The sequence below is a fragment of the Castor canadensis genome, chromosome 8 (assembly GCF_047511655.1).
Source record: "Castor canadensis chromosome 8, mCasCan1.hap1v2, whole genome shotgun sequence".
NCBI lineage: Eukaryota > Metazoa > Chordata > Mammalia > Rodentia > Castoridae > Castor > Castor canadensis.
Genome location: NC_133393.1, coordinates 108,806,753 through 108,823,361, shown reverse-complemented (window position 1 = coordinate 108,823,361; position 16,609 = coordinate 108,806,753). Strand labels below are relative to the sequence as shown.

The 16,609-nt window shown below is 39.1% G+C and overlaps 1 protein-coding gene across 6 annotated transcripts in view; it reads right to left on the bottom strand.

The window, feature by feature from the left end:
- Positions 1-4,878, bottom strand: part of Nup107 (nucleoporin 107) — a 46,409-nt gene extending 41,531 nt beyond the window's left edge. The window contains exons 1-4 of one of the 6 annotated variants that reach the window (XM_074083864.1): positions 4,535-4,878; positions 2,200-2,291; positions 1,413-1,499; positions 635-750 (exon numbers count right to left, since the gene is read on the bottom strand). In XM_074083864.1, the coding sequence (XP_073939965.1) occupies positions 635-750; positions 1,413-1,499; positions 2,200-2,275 (279 nt within the window). In that variant the 5' untranslated portion in view covers positions 2,276-2,291; positions 4,535-4,878. Of the gene's footprint in view, positions 1-634; positions 751-1,412; positions 1,500-2,199; positions 2,292-4,449 lie in introns of those variants that run through there. The other 5 variants (XM_074083863.1, XM_074083866.1, XM_074083862.1 and 2 more) reach the window with 5 other exon arrangements.
- Positions 4,879-16,609: the final 11,731 nt, after the last annotated feature.

Genomic DNA, 16,609 nt, shown 5'->3' with positions numbered 1-16,609 from the left:
TTAACAGGTAAAACCATCCTTCAGGCAACACCTAATTTAGAGAATCTCATGTGTGTATAAAAACATCTGTGCTTTATTTAGTAAAGCACAGTGCAAAAAATAGGAATCATTTTTATTTTGGAACTAAATGTGCCATAACACTCTGCTACTATAATAAAGCTCTTTTGTTTCATTCTTCTCAGACACAATGCTCTTTTTGTATAGGTTATTTTCAATACCTAGGCGAAATCATTCTGCACTGCCATTTAGCATTTCTTCCCCTATTTTCAGTACTGTACCATAGTGACTGCTAAAAAGCATCTCGTCTACTTTTTAAAAAAATTTCCCATTTACCCCTTGAGTACAAAAACTGAACTCAAATTCCCTTCTTTACTCTCACAAAATCACTTCTGTGACCAAATTTGTGTATGTGTATGTGTGTGTGTGTGGTTGTCACACACACAAATGTTGCTGTTGCCATTTTCCACCTGTGATTAGAGGTTCTTGAACATTTCAGTTGTCCACATATCTAACCAACTGTATCAATCCACACAACCTAAATTTATTTTTATGATGACTATCTTCAATTTTCATTAAGAGGTTTTTAAACCAAATATTAAAAGAGAGAAATTTTTAGCCCTAATTTTATACATACCATGGACAAATTTCCCAAGAACCCCGAAGACTGTGTAAGCCGGGGAGACCTCCCTCCTGTTCCAAGAATGCAGGAAACATCTGGATGCCTTAGTAAGCTTCGATTCAGTGAAGCAACTACAAATGAGAGGTGAGTAAAATGCACCCAAAAGACACGAGCACTGATCATCAAAACAAAGCAATAAAGAATAATTTTTTAATTTTCAAGTATTTAGATTCTAACCAAATAAATACTTTGAATGATAACATTCCCGTGATATGAAGATTTAACTTATCTTCTAAATTTGAGCTTTTGGTACATTTGAGCGTGTTAAGAAAAATTTTTACTACAGATGATTTCATTATAACATAACTGAGCAATTTAAAAAACAAGAAGACACATTCAATGGTTCCTTCATATTCTAATTTTGTAAAGCATACTGAAGCAGTGCAGTTTAGCAGGCTTGTGCTTTAGAGTAAACAGACTATTGTTTGATAATAACATTATCTAAATAATGGGACTAGAATTCAAACAATAGTTATGAACCATATTGACTTCTTTACGTTTCACGTCTGGTTTTGGTAAAACAGAGATAGCAATATCTATGTCATAGTCCCTGTGTATTTAGGTAACATATAGTGCCTTGTTCATGACACGAGTTCAACAAGTAACTGTAATCATACTGTTTGTGCCTACTTATTGATATTGTAACCAAATATTCTATTATGTGCACAATAAATATTAGCTGCTATTACAGCTATTAGTAAATGCTTTCAAGGCAAAAAAAAAAAAATCTTACAAGGCTGTCGAAATGAGCTGGGAGTTCGAGGGATAATCTGGTTTCTTGGTGTAGTATTACCAAAATTGTCATCTTGGGAGGCCCGAACTTTATGAAGAGTTAAGAAAAGCTTTCCATGTAGAAAAGAGATCATTAAAGTGAGAATTAACCATAATTTTAGTACACAAAATATGTGAATACATTTTCAAGAACAAGGTATTTTATGACTACCACCTTTTCTGCACAGAAAACTTATTTTCTCTGTCACTTAAATTCACACTCACCTGAGAGTTCTTTGTCAGATTTCAAAAAAGAAAAAAAAACAAAAAAGCAGGAACTTAATCTCAGTAGAAGTCAACCACAATATGACAGTCATACTTCTTTTCAGGGACACTTTTTTTTTTTTTTTTTTTTTTGTGGTACTGGGGCTTCAGCTCAGGGACTACCTTGAGCCACTCCACCATCTCTTTTATTGTGTGTTGGGTTTTTTCAAGATAAGGGTCTTGCAAACTATTTTGCCTGGGCTGGCTTTGAACCCCGATCCTCCTGATCTCTGCCTCCTGAGCAGCTATGATTACAGGCAAGAGCCACCAGCGCCCAGCTGGGAAACATGTATCTTAATCTCACTGAGAGCATTATAGTTAGCAAATAAAATATCTGTGAAATTAACAAAACTAATCAGTTTTACTAATCAGTAAAACAGTATTTTACTATAGCTAATGTTTAATACCTATAATAAAAAGAAAATTCTACAACACTGATTTAAAACATGCTGCAATTTGTATGATTCTTAAAGTGCAAAGGATACTTAAAACTCTTTTTTGAGCACTCTGTTTCCGCGCAGTCCGTGTCACTTCTGCCTCCCGGATTACAGGGGATGACATCTCTCCGAAGCCACTCCTAAAACAGTGTAATTAAGCTCTTTCATGTAACATTTGCAAAGAACATTACCATCATGATTGGAGCAAAAGACCAAGTCAATCACAGTTCAGTTTACTCCCACAGCCAAGTCTTGGATCTTTTTGCCATGTCTTGGACCTCTGGCTCCTAATCCTGCTTATTGTTCAAAGACCCACTCAAATCTTAGCTACTCAAAAACTTCGATTTTTTTTTTTTTAGCACACTTGATGTTATTTTTGTCGTATTGAATTATTTCAAAACAAGGAATCTATAATTCTATTTTAAAAAATTGCTTCGTGAAGGAAAATTTTCTTTCCCTTGTTGGACTGAAGAGTTAGTTAATGGCAGAAATCTCTTAAAAGACTTCTCCAATCTCCAAAATACAGTAATGTACTGGTTGCTTAATGATCCAACAGGTTATCAGAAATGTGTCATTAGGCATTTATATTTTAGTGGGACAAGGGTTTGAACTAAGGGCTTCATGCTTACAACGCAGGTGTTCTACTACTTGAGCCACACCTCCAGGCCATTTTGCTCTGGTTATTCTGGAGATATGGGATCTCAAGAACTATTTGCCTGGCTGGCCTAGAACCTGATCCTCCTGATCTAGGTCTCCCAGGTAGTTAGGATTACAAGCATAAGCCATTGGTGCCCGGCTGTCATCAGGCAATTTTGTCATCATGTGAGTACCATAGAATATACTTATACAAACTGAGATGGCTATGATATCACTAGACAACATAATCTTAATAGGACTACTGCTGTATCTTCTTGTTGACCAACACATTCTTATGTGGCCACGACTATACTTAAAAACCACAAATACCATGAAAAAAAAAATCTGTTGATTTGGCAAGATGTAAGGGTAAATAAAAGAGCTCTAGCAAACTGGAGAGAAACAACCCTTCAAGTTATTTCTTCCAAGGCACACTGAGGGTGTCTCCTGTACCACCATCATTGAAATTGCAATGCTCCAGATACCCCCTCATTTTCATCCAAAGATCCATAAACTGCATCATGTGGATTAAGACACAGGGTTTTGTTTTGTTTTAAAACAAGAATCAATATGCTTTTCCTTCACCTGAAATCTTCAGATAACTCTCTCTGGTCTACTGAATCAAATTCGTATTTCCTAGCATAATACTTACAATGTAACTCCAGTTTAGGGGTTCAGCCCCATATTCAGCCACAAACATGACCCCCACACAAACATACACTGTATGTGCCCATTCAGCTACCCAAAGCATGCACATTTTTCAAATCCTTACCCCTTTGAATATGTTTCCTTTTTCTATTTTTGACGGTACTAGGGTTTCAACTCACCACCCTGTGCTTGCTACTTGTGCTACTTAAGCCATGCCCCTTGCCCCTGAACCTGTTTCTTTTACAGAGATCTACTTTTACAGAGCTCCTCTGTCCACCTGATAAATATACTTACTATCAACCAGCCTGTTGGGGACTGGCAACACACAGTTTCATGTTGGCAATCTGGTTCTTCTATTTATTAGCTTAACTTTGACCAAGTTTCCTAATCTCTTTCAGTCTCAGTGTATTCCTATGAAAAGGGGGTGACAGTACACGTCCTTGTATCGTTCTGAAGAATAAATAAGTTATTTAAAGCTCAGCACAATGGCAGTCACATGAAAGGCACTGGATGGTTTTTTGTTTTTGTTTTTTTTTTTTGAGAATAATGTATTATTATTCGAAAACCAGCTGCAAAGTTCTTCCTTGAAAAGGAGACTTGGGGTGCAGAGAGGTGGCCCAAACAATGTATACGCTTGTGAATAAATGTAAAAACGATAAAATAAAAAGATTTTTTTTTAAAAAGGTGACTTAATTGCTCCTTCATTTCTTTTTCCCACACTAGCAGCTTTACAATGGTCGGTTGTCTCCTCCACTACACAATGAAATTCCCCGAAGCTAAGGACCTTAAATAACTCAATCGTTGTCGCAGGCGGCTATCAGAATCATTAAGAGTTAACTTAATTATTTGATACTCGCACTTTTAATTTTAAAAAAACGTGACCAGTGAATTCCATTAATATGTACAATTAATATGCACTAATATTTGCAGTAAAATATTTTTCAGAGTCTGGGCTTAGATCCCAGTGTGATCACTTAGTATTTGGAATGCCGCGCTATCGTCTACTCCTCCCACCTCTGAAGCCACAAGGTTGTGGCGTGAAGGCGCCCAGCACAGTGCAAAGTCGCGGTGGAAGGCGGGAGCTTATCATTATCCCTACCCTCTCGCACCTACGCGAAGCTGACTTTCCACGGGTTGCCCAATCTCCCGGCCTCGGGAAATCTATAGGCAGCTCCCGAGACTTCCTCGGCTTCCTCTTCAAGTGTGGTTTCACCTATTTCGTTCCGCCAACAGGCAAGGAGGACAAGCCTTAGGGCCCAGCCGTTGCCTCGGGGACTGACCTGTCCATGGCCAGTCTTTTCCACCTAGAACTTTGCAAGTTCTGCTCCAGCTTCGCCGCCGCGTTTCAGCCGTCCCGCTTTCCGGTAGCAAACCCTTCGACCCGGAAGCACGCCCTTGCTAAGCCACCCCTGCAGAGAAGTGGTGAGGCAGAAGAAACTATGTTCCCACCTCGCGCATGCGCAACGCTCGCCCACAGCCGTGCGCCCAGGAAGCCGCGAAAGTGCCGGGGCGTGGCAGTGCGTGGCTGTGCGGGGTAGGACGGGGGCGGGGCGAGGCGGGGCAGGGGGAGGGGCCTGGCCGTGTTCAGTCGTGACGTGCAGCCGCCACTTGGCCAGACTCGCACGTGTGGGCGTGGCTCAGGCCCTGGGGCGTCCTACTGGGAAACGTGAAGGATATTGATTGTCTGGAAAACTGTGAAGTCATTTCCTGGTTTTTCTCTAAGAAAGAACCTGGACTTGGAATTCAGACGTATGAGTTCTGCCCCACACCTCAGGGCCCCTGACTCTCAGGGCACTCACTTTGAATTCTTGTGTAACCCCAATGTACGGTACTTGAAACTGTTTTCTATAATTGCCATTTGTCCTTTACCTGGTATTTGTTCCTTATTGATAACAGGATCACCCCTCTTAAAAAGTCGAAAAGCAGCTGGACTTCAGTGGCTCAGGTCTATAATCCTAGCTACTTGAGAGGCTGCGATCGGGAGGATCAAGATCCGAGGCCAGTCTGGGCAAATAGTTCAGGAGACCCCATCTCCAAAATAACCAGAGTAAAATGAATTGGAGTTGTGGCACAAGGGGTAGAGCACCTGCGTTACAAGCGTGAAGCCCTGAATTCAAACCCCAGTCCCACCAAAAAAAAAAAGTCAAAAAGGGAGCCTAGAAATGTTATCATTCTCAGGTAAATGGATGGAACTGGAGAACATTATTCTGAGTGAGGTTAGCCTGGCCCAAAAGACCAAAAATCATATGTTCTCCCTCATATGTGGACATTAGATCAAGGGCAAACACAACAAGGGGATTGGACTTTGATCACATGATAAAGCGAGAGCACACAAGAGAGGGGTGAGAATAGGTAAGACACCTAAAAAACTAGATAGCATTTGTTGCCCTCAACGCAGAGAAACTAAAGCAGATACTTTACAGCCACTGAGGCCAATAGGAGAAGGGGACCAGGGACTAGAGAAAAGATTAGTTCAAGAAGAATTAACTTAGAAGGTAACACACATGTACAGGAAATCAATGCGAGTCAACTCCCTGTATAGCTATCCTTATCTCAACTAGCAAAAACCCTTGTTCCTTCCTATTATTGCTTATACTCTCTCTTCAACAAAATTAAAGATAAGGGCAAAATAGTTTCTGCCTGGAAGCGAGGGGGCAGGGGAAAGGGAGGGGGGTGGGGAAAGGGAGGAGAAATGACCCAAACATTGTATGTACATATGAATAAAATAAAAAAGAACAACAAAAAAAAAAAGGAAACCTAACGGTGAAGTTATTGCCCTCTATTTCAAAGTGCTATCTAGCCCAAAAATAGAGTATTCTGGCCCAGTCAAAATTTTATTTTCCAGTTTGAAAGCAGTGGCTACTTACTAACTGACCAGATTGTAAAAACAATAGAAAACATCTTAACTCATGTATTGATATGGAATTTCCTGTTGGAATTGGGCTGGCAGAATGGCTCAAGTGATAGAGCACCTGCCTAGCAAGCATGAGGCCCTGAGTTCAAACCCCAGTACCATAAAAAACAATTATAGGATGAGTTTCTTATGGAGCTATGGCTCCTACACTGGGCCACTAAGGTGTCATTTTGAAGACCTGGCAAAAAGTAAAGAAACTGCAGTAACTTTCAGACCTTTGGACTCACACCATTGATACCTTAGATCTGCAGGGATACAGAAGTCCTTTTTTTATTCTTTAATTTTTTTTTTTTTAAGGAAGAAGTTTTTCCTTTCTTCAATACTTTCCTTGCTTCCCACTGGAAATGAGGGAATGGACATTTGGCCTTTGACATTCTGCTCTAATTTTGGGAATCAGTATGCTCAAGAAGGTCCATTTGTACCTCATCCACTCTGAGACATTTGCATGAAAAAGAAATAAACACAAAAGCATGGCTTTGGACTTGATGTAGGGTCAAACCTCCTGTTCATGTGCAGATTCCTCATTTGAAGAATGGACTGCATACTTTTTTTTTTTTTTTTGGTGGGATTGGGGCTTGAACTCAGGGCCTTGCACTTGCAAAGCAAACAGGCCATTCAACAAAGCAGTCACTCTACTGCTTGCGTGAGGCCTCTAGTCCCTCATCTGAAGATGGAGATAACAACTCTTATATCACAGAGTCATTGTGAGGATTAAAAAAGGTGTCAAATGTATTTTGTACCTAGTAAATCATTAAAATGTTAATTCTCTCTTCTTGAGGAGTCACACATTGGTGTTTTCTCACTTGCTCTTGTGGGAAGACAAACGTAGTCCTAATGGGTTTTGTCAGTGCTGGGCAAGTTTATCCAAACTGCAAGCCAGTGGTTCATGTTCTTAACCATGTGTCCCTTGGCAAATGAATTCCAGTGCGTTTTGTTTACGTGATGTACCTGAAGTATACTGAAATGAATGATCAGAAGACACACAATAAGGAAGGAAAATTTAAGGCAAAGGATCGCTGATGCTATGTTCAGTTTGTATGGAGAGAGACAGATTGTTGGAATGTGCTCTAAAGTTCTCTTTTGACCCTTTTAACTAGTAGGCATGAACACCATACATCACCCTAAAGTATTTCAAAATACATGCATTTGATTAAAACTATGTGGAGTAAACTTCTTTGTGTGGTGTATATTGTATACATACGTAGGGTCCGTGGTTGCAATGACAGACTGAAGCAAAAAAAGAATGTATTGGAAGCATATCAAGAACTAATGAAATTGTTAAGAAGCCAGAGAACAGTCCTAGGAAAGCAGCTAAGAAGAAAAAGCCCATAGATACAGAACCTGAACTATCTGACTTGGAGTATCACTTCTTTATCTCCAACAGCAGAAATCAAATATATGACATTTCATTCCTAAGTACTTCAGCAAATATTTTCTGTTAGTAAAATTGATGGGAGGTCATAATTTTGATCTGAGCTATTGCTGTAGTAGGCCCCAATAGACCATATCAAATCAGAATGGAGTCACTCATGTCAGGGGCCACATAATCAAACTGAACTTCAAAACAGGCCAGTTTTCCAAAAATCAGGAAATTCACAGCAACCAGTCAGAAGGGACTGAGTCTGCCTAAGCCAGCATGACCGAGTCCTCTCTATTTTAGCCCTATAACAAAAGTAACTTTGAAATGATCAATCCACTTTTTGTTCCTTATTTCCGCTTTCTTCAACCCTTTTCTACTTACAAAGCCAACCCTTCTGCTCAGCTTACTGAAGCTCCATTTTGTAGACAGAATACTATCCAGATCATGAATCTCTAGTAAAAGCCAATTAATTATATCTTTAAAACTCATGCTGAAATTTTGTTCTTTGACACTTCTAAAACAAGGACAAGATAGTCTTCCTACATAGTTGCAACTATTCAAAATAAACACTCAGAACACTTAATGTTGGCAGAATACCATAACTAACAAACGTAAATTTCCCCCCAAATATCCCAATAGTATCTATTTTAACTGTCCTCTCCAATATAGGATCAAATATAGGATTATGCATTTATTTGTCACTTTGCTTTGTTCTACTTTAAGTTGGAATAAATCTCCCAGACTTTTTCTGTTTTCTCTTTCCTTTCTTTCTTTCTCTTTCTCTCCTTCCTTCCTTCCTTTCTCCTTCTTTCCTTCTTTCCCTCCTTCCTTCCTGCCTTTCCCCTCCTCCCCTTCCTCTTTCCATTGTTCCTGCCCTCATTCCTTCCTTCCTTCCTTTTTTCCACTGTTGGAATCAAACCAAGGGCCTCTTGCATACTAGTTAAGCACTCTACCCCTGAGCCACTGATATTTTCAATTCAGACCACTTTGTAGAAAGCCCCACAGTTTTGATTAATATGATTGTTTCTCCATGGCAAAAATTTTAAATTACATTTGTGGGGGCAAAGGGCAGGAATATGACATTGGTGAGCATTTCTTATTTAATCACCTTGGATGGCACATGAGATCAGTTTGTCTGTTTCGAAATCTGCTCAACCCTCTCCCTCCTCAAAATATCTCTAAAAGAATTCTGTTTTCACCTAGTGTTCCTTTCTAGGTGTAGTCTTTTCTCTCTCCTTCCCTTCCAAACCAAACTTCTATTTTGCTAAATTATAAATAGTTACTAGTGGTTTTCTTAATATAAATACAATGTATGTGTCTTTCAGAAAAAGCTGAGAAAATATAGATAAGCAAAAGGGGAAAAACTAATGAATTTCCATGATCCCATTAGCATATCTGACTACAATTCCATGAGATACCCTCATCAAGAATCACTCAGCGGGGCGGGATGTATAGCTCAAGCAGTGGAGTACCCTGCTTTGTAAGCACAAAGCCCTGCCTGAGTTCAACCCTCCAGGTCCCCCCACACCCCCCTCAAAAAAAGGATTCACCCAACTGGGTGTAGCTCAGGTGTGAAGTACATACTTGGTGTGAATCCCAGGGTTTATCTCCAGTACATAAATAAATAAAAATATACAAAATTACCTAGTTAAACCCAGATAATCCACCGAATTAATAGTGTATTGTTTTATACCATTACATTTTGTGGTGGGATTTTTTTGGGGGGAGGGGTATGGTATGGGGCTTGAACTCCAAGCTTCACATATGCTAGTCAAGCACTCTACCACTTAGACCATGCCCGCAGTCCTCGTTTAGGTAGGGTCTTATACCTTTTCCTCACTGAGTTTGAACCCCAATCCTCCTACCTTTCACCTCCTGAGTAGGTGGGATTATAGGCATGTACCACCATGCCTGGCTATGGTAGTTGTTTGTTTTTTTTTTTTCTGGCAGGTACCAGAGTTTTGAAGTCAGAGCCCCTGCCTAGTTAGTGTAAGACACTGTCACTTGAGCCACACGCCAGCCCTGTGGTAGTTTATTATGTAGTAATAAATAACTGGAGCAAGTGAGATTACATCATACATTGTTTTATAATCATCTTGTTCAATTAACAATGTAAACATGTTTTTACATAATTTTTTTGATCAGTGTATATTAATTGCACAAAGGGGTCTCATTGTGATATTTCCGTACATGCATATACTGTACTTTGATCATGTAAACTTGCTCATCTACATCACTGGTAATTTCACCAAATGTTTTGAGAATAATATTCCTTTCCACTTTCTTTTCAATTATAACATGCCCTAATACGCTCTTACTTCAGTCTTTGCTGCCAAATGAAAACTGTTCTAAACAAGGTCACCAATGGTCTCTGCCAGTACAAGTTTACTTTTAATTTTACATCATCTCTGGAATATTTGAAACTACTGGTCACTTTCTTCCTAGCTACTCCCCTGCCCATGCATGTTATGACTTTGTTTGTGGGCTTCTTCTAGTCCTCTCTGACTTTTCGTGGCTAGTTTCCTTGGTGCATGTCCCTTAAATGGTAATCTTTTCCAGAATTCTGATCTGAGCCCTCTTTTCTTCAATTTTGCACTATCTACAGGCTTCAAACCACCAACCATCTTCTAGTAGATCCCCAAATCTATAGTCCAGCCCACACTGTGAGTGGGTATTCCAGCATCATACAGTTGCTTACTGACCACATTCACTTTGAGGATACAAGGCATATGAAATTTAATATTTTGTAGCTCTAAATAGGACCCAGGTTGGCCCCCTCACTCCCCTCGCCCCCACAAACAACACAATGACAACCTGACCTTTCCTGTATTTTTTTTAATTTTGGCAATTGTTCAACACTGAATTACCTAAATCAAAAATTTGGAATTTAATCTCAATAGGACTGAAGTCCTATGACAGCAGAGGTATTGATGTTTTGTTTGGTGTGATATCCATCTAAATATTTGCAAGCTGAATGAGTCTTCTCTCATCCTTTGCATCTACTGTGTCACCAAATCATACATGTCTTTGATTTCTATCCCAACCTCCTCAGTCCTAACTCATCATCTCTTCTATGTGCTCAGCTAGATCCTCCAGCCGAATGCCTTTCTTCTTACTATTAAGGGAATAAATGACCTAAAAGTGCAAATCTGGGCATCACTCATCTTTCAGTTTTCTACAGATCTCAGTGTTCACTCAAAAAAGCTACTTGACTCAACCTCAAAATCTGGCGTCATCTTGTCATTTATCTCTGCCTGAGATTCTAAATTCCAGCCATATTCAACCACAGTTCCCCAAGGCTTCAGTGGCCATACAACACATTTTCTCCATTCCTACCAAGCAGAGACAGAAAGAGAATAAACTGACAGGGGCCAGTGGCTCATGCCTGACCTCCCAGATACTGGGGAGGCTTAGGGAGTGCAAAAAGGTGAGACTCTATCTGAAAAATAACTAAAATGAAAAGGCCTGGAGATGTGGTTCATGTGGTAGAGTGCTTGTCTAGCAAGCATGGAGGCCCTAAGTAAGGAAAAAATAAATAAAATTAACCAATGCCCACATAACAGACTGGTGTGCATTCACTGCAAGGATTTAGTTTGTGATAACTTGGAAATGTTTATGTTTTTCTTCAAATGTGAGAAGCAGATTGACATATGGTATATAATTAATATGCTCAGAAACAAGGTAGAAATGCATTTAAAAAAAGAACTAAACAAGGCTGGATGTGGTGTCTCACGCCTGTAATCTCACCTACTCAGGAGGTGATTGGGAGAATTGAGGTTCGAGGCCAGCCCAGATGAAACATTAGTGAGAACCCCATTTCAACACAATGATAGCCCTACTTCTGTATTTTTTGTTTTGGCAAATGGTCACATTGAGTTACTTAACTCAGTAGGTGGTAGCATGCACCTGTCATCCTAGCTATGCAGGAGGCATAGACAGGAAGATTATGGTCTAGACCAGCCAAGGCAAAAACACAGGCCCTATCAGAAAAATAACTAAAGCACACACACACACACACACACACACACAAAAGAAAAAAAAAAAAGAACTAAAGGAGCCAGGGGGCTGGGTGCATATATCCATAATTTCAGTTACTCAGGAGGCAGAGGCAGGAGGATTGGGAGTTCAAAGCTAGCCTGGGCAAAGTTAGCAAGACTGTCTCAAAAACACAAACAAAAACCCCCAAACAAAAACCCAGAAAGGATGGATATGTAACTCCAGTGATATACTGCTTAGTAACAGCAAGGCCTTGAGTTCAATCTCTGATAACACACACACACACACACACAAAAGAAAGAAACAAGAACTAACTAAAGGAGCCAGGTGTGAGGTGCACACTGTAATCCCAGCTACTCAGAAGGCTGAGGCAGGTGGATCGCAAGTTTGAGACAAGCTTGAGAAACTTAGCAGATCCTGCCTCTAGAAAAAAAATAAGAAAGAAAGGTCTGGGATGTAGCTGTTAGTAACGTCCAGGATGCCTGAGGCCAGAGCTGCCAGAACAAAAATGAACACCAACTAAACAAGTTTATACCATGATAGTGGTTGTGTTGATGAAATGGCTGATTTTGTTGTTATGTTGCTATTGTGTAGTTTAGTGTGCCTTGTTTTGTTTAAAGCAATTGATTTTAATAGCAGGGCCCAGTTGAAGTTTAAACAAATAGTTTAATAAATTCATTAAGAATTCTAGTGAGTCAGATGTGAACCTAGTAAGTTATGATAGGTGCTTAAGTATTTCTGTCATATCCAAAAAAGGTTGGAAGGATTTTAAATACAGTTATAGGATGTATAGCAGCTTATATAAAACACAAAGAAGTATTTAGATTATCAATAGCTTGTTCAGATAAAAGATGGGTGTGTTTGGTTTTATTTATTTATTTTGAGACAGTGTCCTGTTGTGTAGCTCAGGTTGACCTAGAACTTGCTATCTTCCTATCTCTGCCTTCTGGGATTTCAGGCAATTTACCACCATGCCTGACTTTTTGTTTTTGGTTTTTTAATTCTACTTTAATATTTGGGGTGCTCCCTTCTTTGAGCTCAACACATTGCAAACATGCTATTACAACTTAATATAAGTCTTTTTTATATAAAGGAGCAAAATTGCCTAAAGATTAAGCCATTTACTCTAGGTCATGGACTTGAACTAAATCGAGTCACAACCAAAAGTATAGTAAATAACAATGGTAAATTTAATATAAAACACTGGCTGAATTATGAGTCACAATGTATAGTTTTTATATACAGCTCAGCTCAGGAGGCACTATTGCCTGAAAGTTAAGAGCACAGTCTTGGACATTGGGCTTCCTGGGGTTGAAACTCAGTTCTGCAGTGCATCAGCCAACTGTTTTGAACTTAATCCCTGTGAGAATATACTTCTTGTCCTTCTCCTTCTTCCTTGTCCTCCTCTCCTTCTTCTTCCTCATGGTTTTTCATATGCTAGGCAAGTGCTCTACCACTGAGCTATACCTTCAGCCCAAGAATATATTTTCTTAGGATGATTATGAGAACTAAATATAAAAACAGCACCAGAACAAAGTAACTAAAAACTCAGACTTCAATGCTGGATTTCCTGGGGTCACATCCCAGCTCTACCACTCTCTAGCTATGTGGTCTTGGGCATAAGCGTATGCCTCTTTTTTTTTGTTTGTTTGTTTGTACCAGTGCTAGATCCTAAGATTGTTATGAGGACTTAGTGATTTAACTTGTGTAGGGACTTGGAGTAGAAACAGGCACTAGAATACATATGCCATAATCTGCATTGTAACAACAATCTTACTCTTGCAATTATTACCGGTTCATTTGGTATCATGAGACTTGGGACACAGCAAGATAGGCATTAGTGACACAGCTTGACTGCAGTCCTTTTTTTTTCACGATGCTGCAAGAATGGCAGAAATTTTTGTTTTTTTCTGGAGGCGCTCAGAGTGATTAATACTTTATATTGATAAATATTAGTATGATTGCACAGTCTCCTTTTGCTCTCCATGTAGAGCAGTTTATGGACATTATTCTGAAGAGCCTTTATTCATCCACTCACACACATTTGTCTGCTACGTGACATGCACTGTGCTTGTTCTTGGGAGACAGAGACTGGAGAAAATAGGAGATTTACTCATTTGTTAAACATCAGATAAACCTATCTATTCAAATGACATGGAATACATCAACATTTTAAATACCAAATAAAATTTGGCCATTGTTTTCTAAAAATATTCTTACTGAAAACCTATTATATATAAGGTAAGAACTGCTATGTTGGTTTTTGGTTTTGGATTTTTTTTTTTTTTTTGGCAGTACTAGGATTGAATCCAGGGCCTTGTGTTTACTAGGCAGGTGCTCTACGACTTGAGGCACTCCACCAGCCAGAACTGTTATATATTGCAAATTTATATTAATGCTTAATTGACAATGTTTTATCCTTTCTTCTTAATGTTGACCATTTTATTTATTTTTAAAAACTGTGCCAATGAACGCTTATAATTACTATTTTAGCCATTTGAAGGACTTAGTCCCCATGTCAACCATTTTTAAGTGTTCAGTTTGATAGCCTTAAATACATTCACATTGTTGTGTAGGGTAATGTTTCTTAATGAAGTAGTTACACAGGAGTGATATGGAGCCAAACAGAGCTGTCAATGTGTTTTCAGAGGTACAAACTGCAAAACATATATAAGTTTGGTCCAGATAGACCAGGCAACAAAAAAATATAGAAAAAAATGTTAGATTTCAAGAAGTCATGGTCAGGGGAATGTAAATTGCGTCCTCAAACATTAGACTGTGTTATTGGGACCTCATGTAGCAAAGCTAATGGAATTCACGGGCAGGATTCTGGGAAAGGATGTGGTGTGACTGCAGTGGGGAGCTATTGAGTATGTTACGTCTTTGCAGATAGGACTTTATTTGGAGGGTGGTGTCTGGTTGACTCTGAGACCAAATGGAGTCTGAGTTTAAATGTGGAGCCTGGTTGTCATTTATTTTAGTTACTCATCTTCACAGTTAAGCAGCGTTGTGTGGTGGGTAGGAACATTGTCACTTCACTTTTGACAAATTACTTCACCTCTACACTTTAGTTTCATCTGCTGTAAAATTAAGTGCCAAAGAGTATCGTCCTAAAGAGTTTGCACTGGGAACTAAATAATATTTATGCAGCAGTTGAGAGGTGATAATGAACAGATGTTGAAGTTGGGTTGGCCCCTGGGCTCCCATTAATTCAGTGCAACTTTGGACAAATTACCTCTGCATTCCTCTGTATGACAGAAGTAACAGAACCTGTCTAATAGACTTACTATGAGGATCAAGTGACTTAACAAATATAAATAATTTAGAATGGTGTTGGCATATAACTACTCAATAAAAATTGCCTAGTATTATAATATACAATATATATATAGGTATATAAATAGTCAAGAAGTTTTTGCTATTTTACTCAGCTATTCAGCTTTAAGAAAGTAGGGACAATATTGTGTTTAGTTCTACCTATGGTTAGTAGTGTTCAATAAATTTTTAGTGAATGAATGGATTTTCAACCAGTACAATTGCATTCAATTCCTTAAGCAATCTTCTAGCAATATTTACACATGTGTAATCACATTGTAACTTATGTTCATATTTGTTTTCTTTTTTGTGGCACTGGGATTTGAACTCAGGGCCTCACGCTTGCTAGGCAGGTGCTTTTACTGCCTGAGCCAATCCGGCAGCCCCTTTTTTGTGTTGGGTATTTTTGAGAAAGGGTTTCTCAAACTATTTCCCTGGGCTGGCTTTGATCTGCCATCCTCCTGATTTCTGCCTCCTGAATAGCTAGGATTACAGGCGTGAGCTACCGGCACCTTGATTTTCATTTTATCATATATTTATACTTCACAATACCCTGCACCGCCTCAGATGATGTCTTTATCAAGTCAATCTTGTGGAGTTTAAAACCAGGAAGAACCCTGAAAGAAGTTTTATAACTTCTTTTGATTCTTCCAAACTGTGTTCAATTTGAAGATGCAAGCAGAGTAATGTAAACTTTCTAATTTCAAGTTACTCTTTTCTTAGTGAATTCTGACTTCAACATTGACATGTATACAGCTAGATAGAAGCAAAAAGTCTGGTTCTGAGCTGGGCTCCCGTGGCTCACGCCTGTAATCCTAGCTATTCAGGAAGCAGGGATCAGAAGGACTGCAGTTTGAAGCTAGCTTGGGCAAATAATTCACGAGACCCCCATCTTGAAAATGCTTAACATAAAAAAGGGCTGGTGGAGTGGTTCAAGATGTAGGCCCTGAGTTCAAACCCTAGTACCGCAAAAAAAGGAAGGAAGGAAGGAAGGGGGGAGGGAGGGAGGGAGAGAAGGAGGAAGGGAGGGAGAGAGAGAGACAGAGAAAGAAAAAGAAAAGTTCTGGTTGTGGCAGACATGGTGGCATATGTCTGTAATCCCAGTTACCCAGGAGGATCTCAGTTCCAGACCAGTCCAGGCAAAGTTAGCATGAGACCCCTATCTGAAAAATAAACTAAAGGGAAAAGGACACTGAGTATAGCTCAAGTGGAAGAGTGCTTGCCTAGAAAGCAGGCCCTGAGTTCAATCCCCAGTACCTAAAAAAACAAAATCTCTGGTGTGCTATTGCACAGTAGGGTGACTATAGAGAACAGTAATGTACTATAGACTTCAAAATGCTAGAAGAAAGGATTTTCAAATTTTTCATCATAAAGAAATGATAAATGTTTGCTATGTGTAACCTGATATATACATTATTGAAACATCACAAGGTACTCCATTAATCTGCATAATTTTGTTTTTTCATATTCGTTAAAATATAATTTAAATAAAAATTAAGTAAACCACAAATGCAAAAAGTGACATGGGTAAGATTTTTCATAGGAAATCATAAATGTGTTATTGCTTGTTAGAATTCTACCAGTGTTAG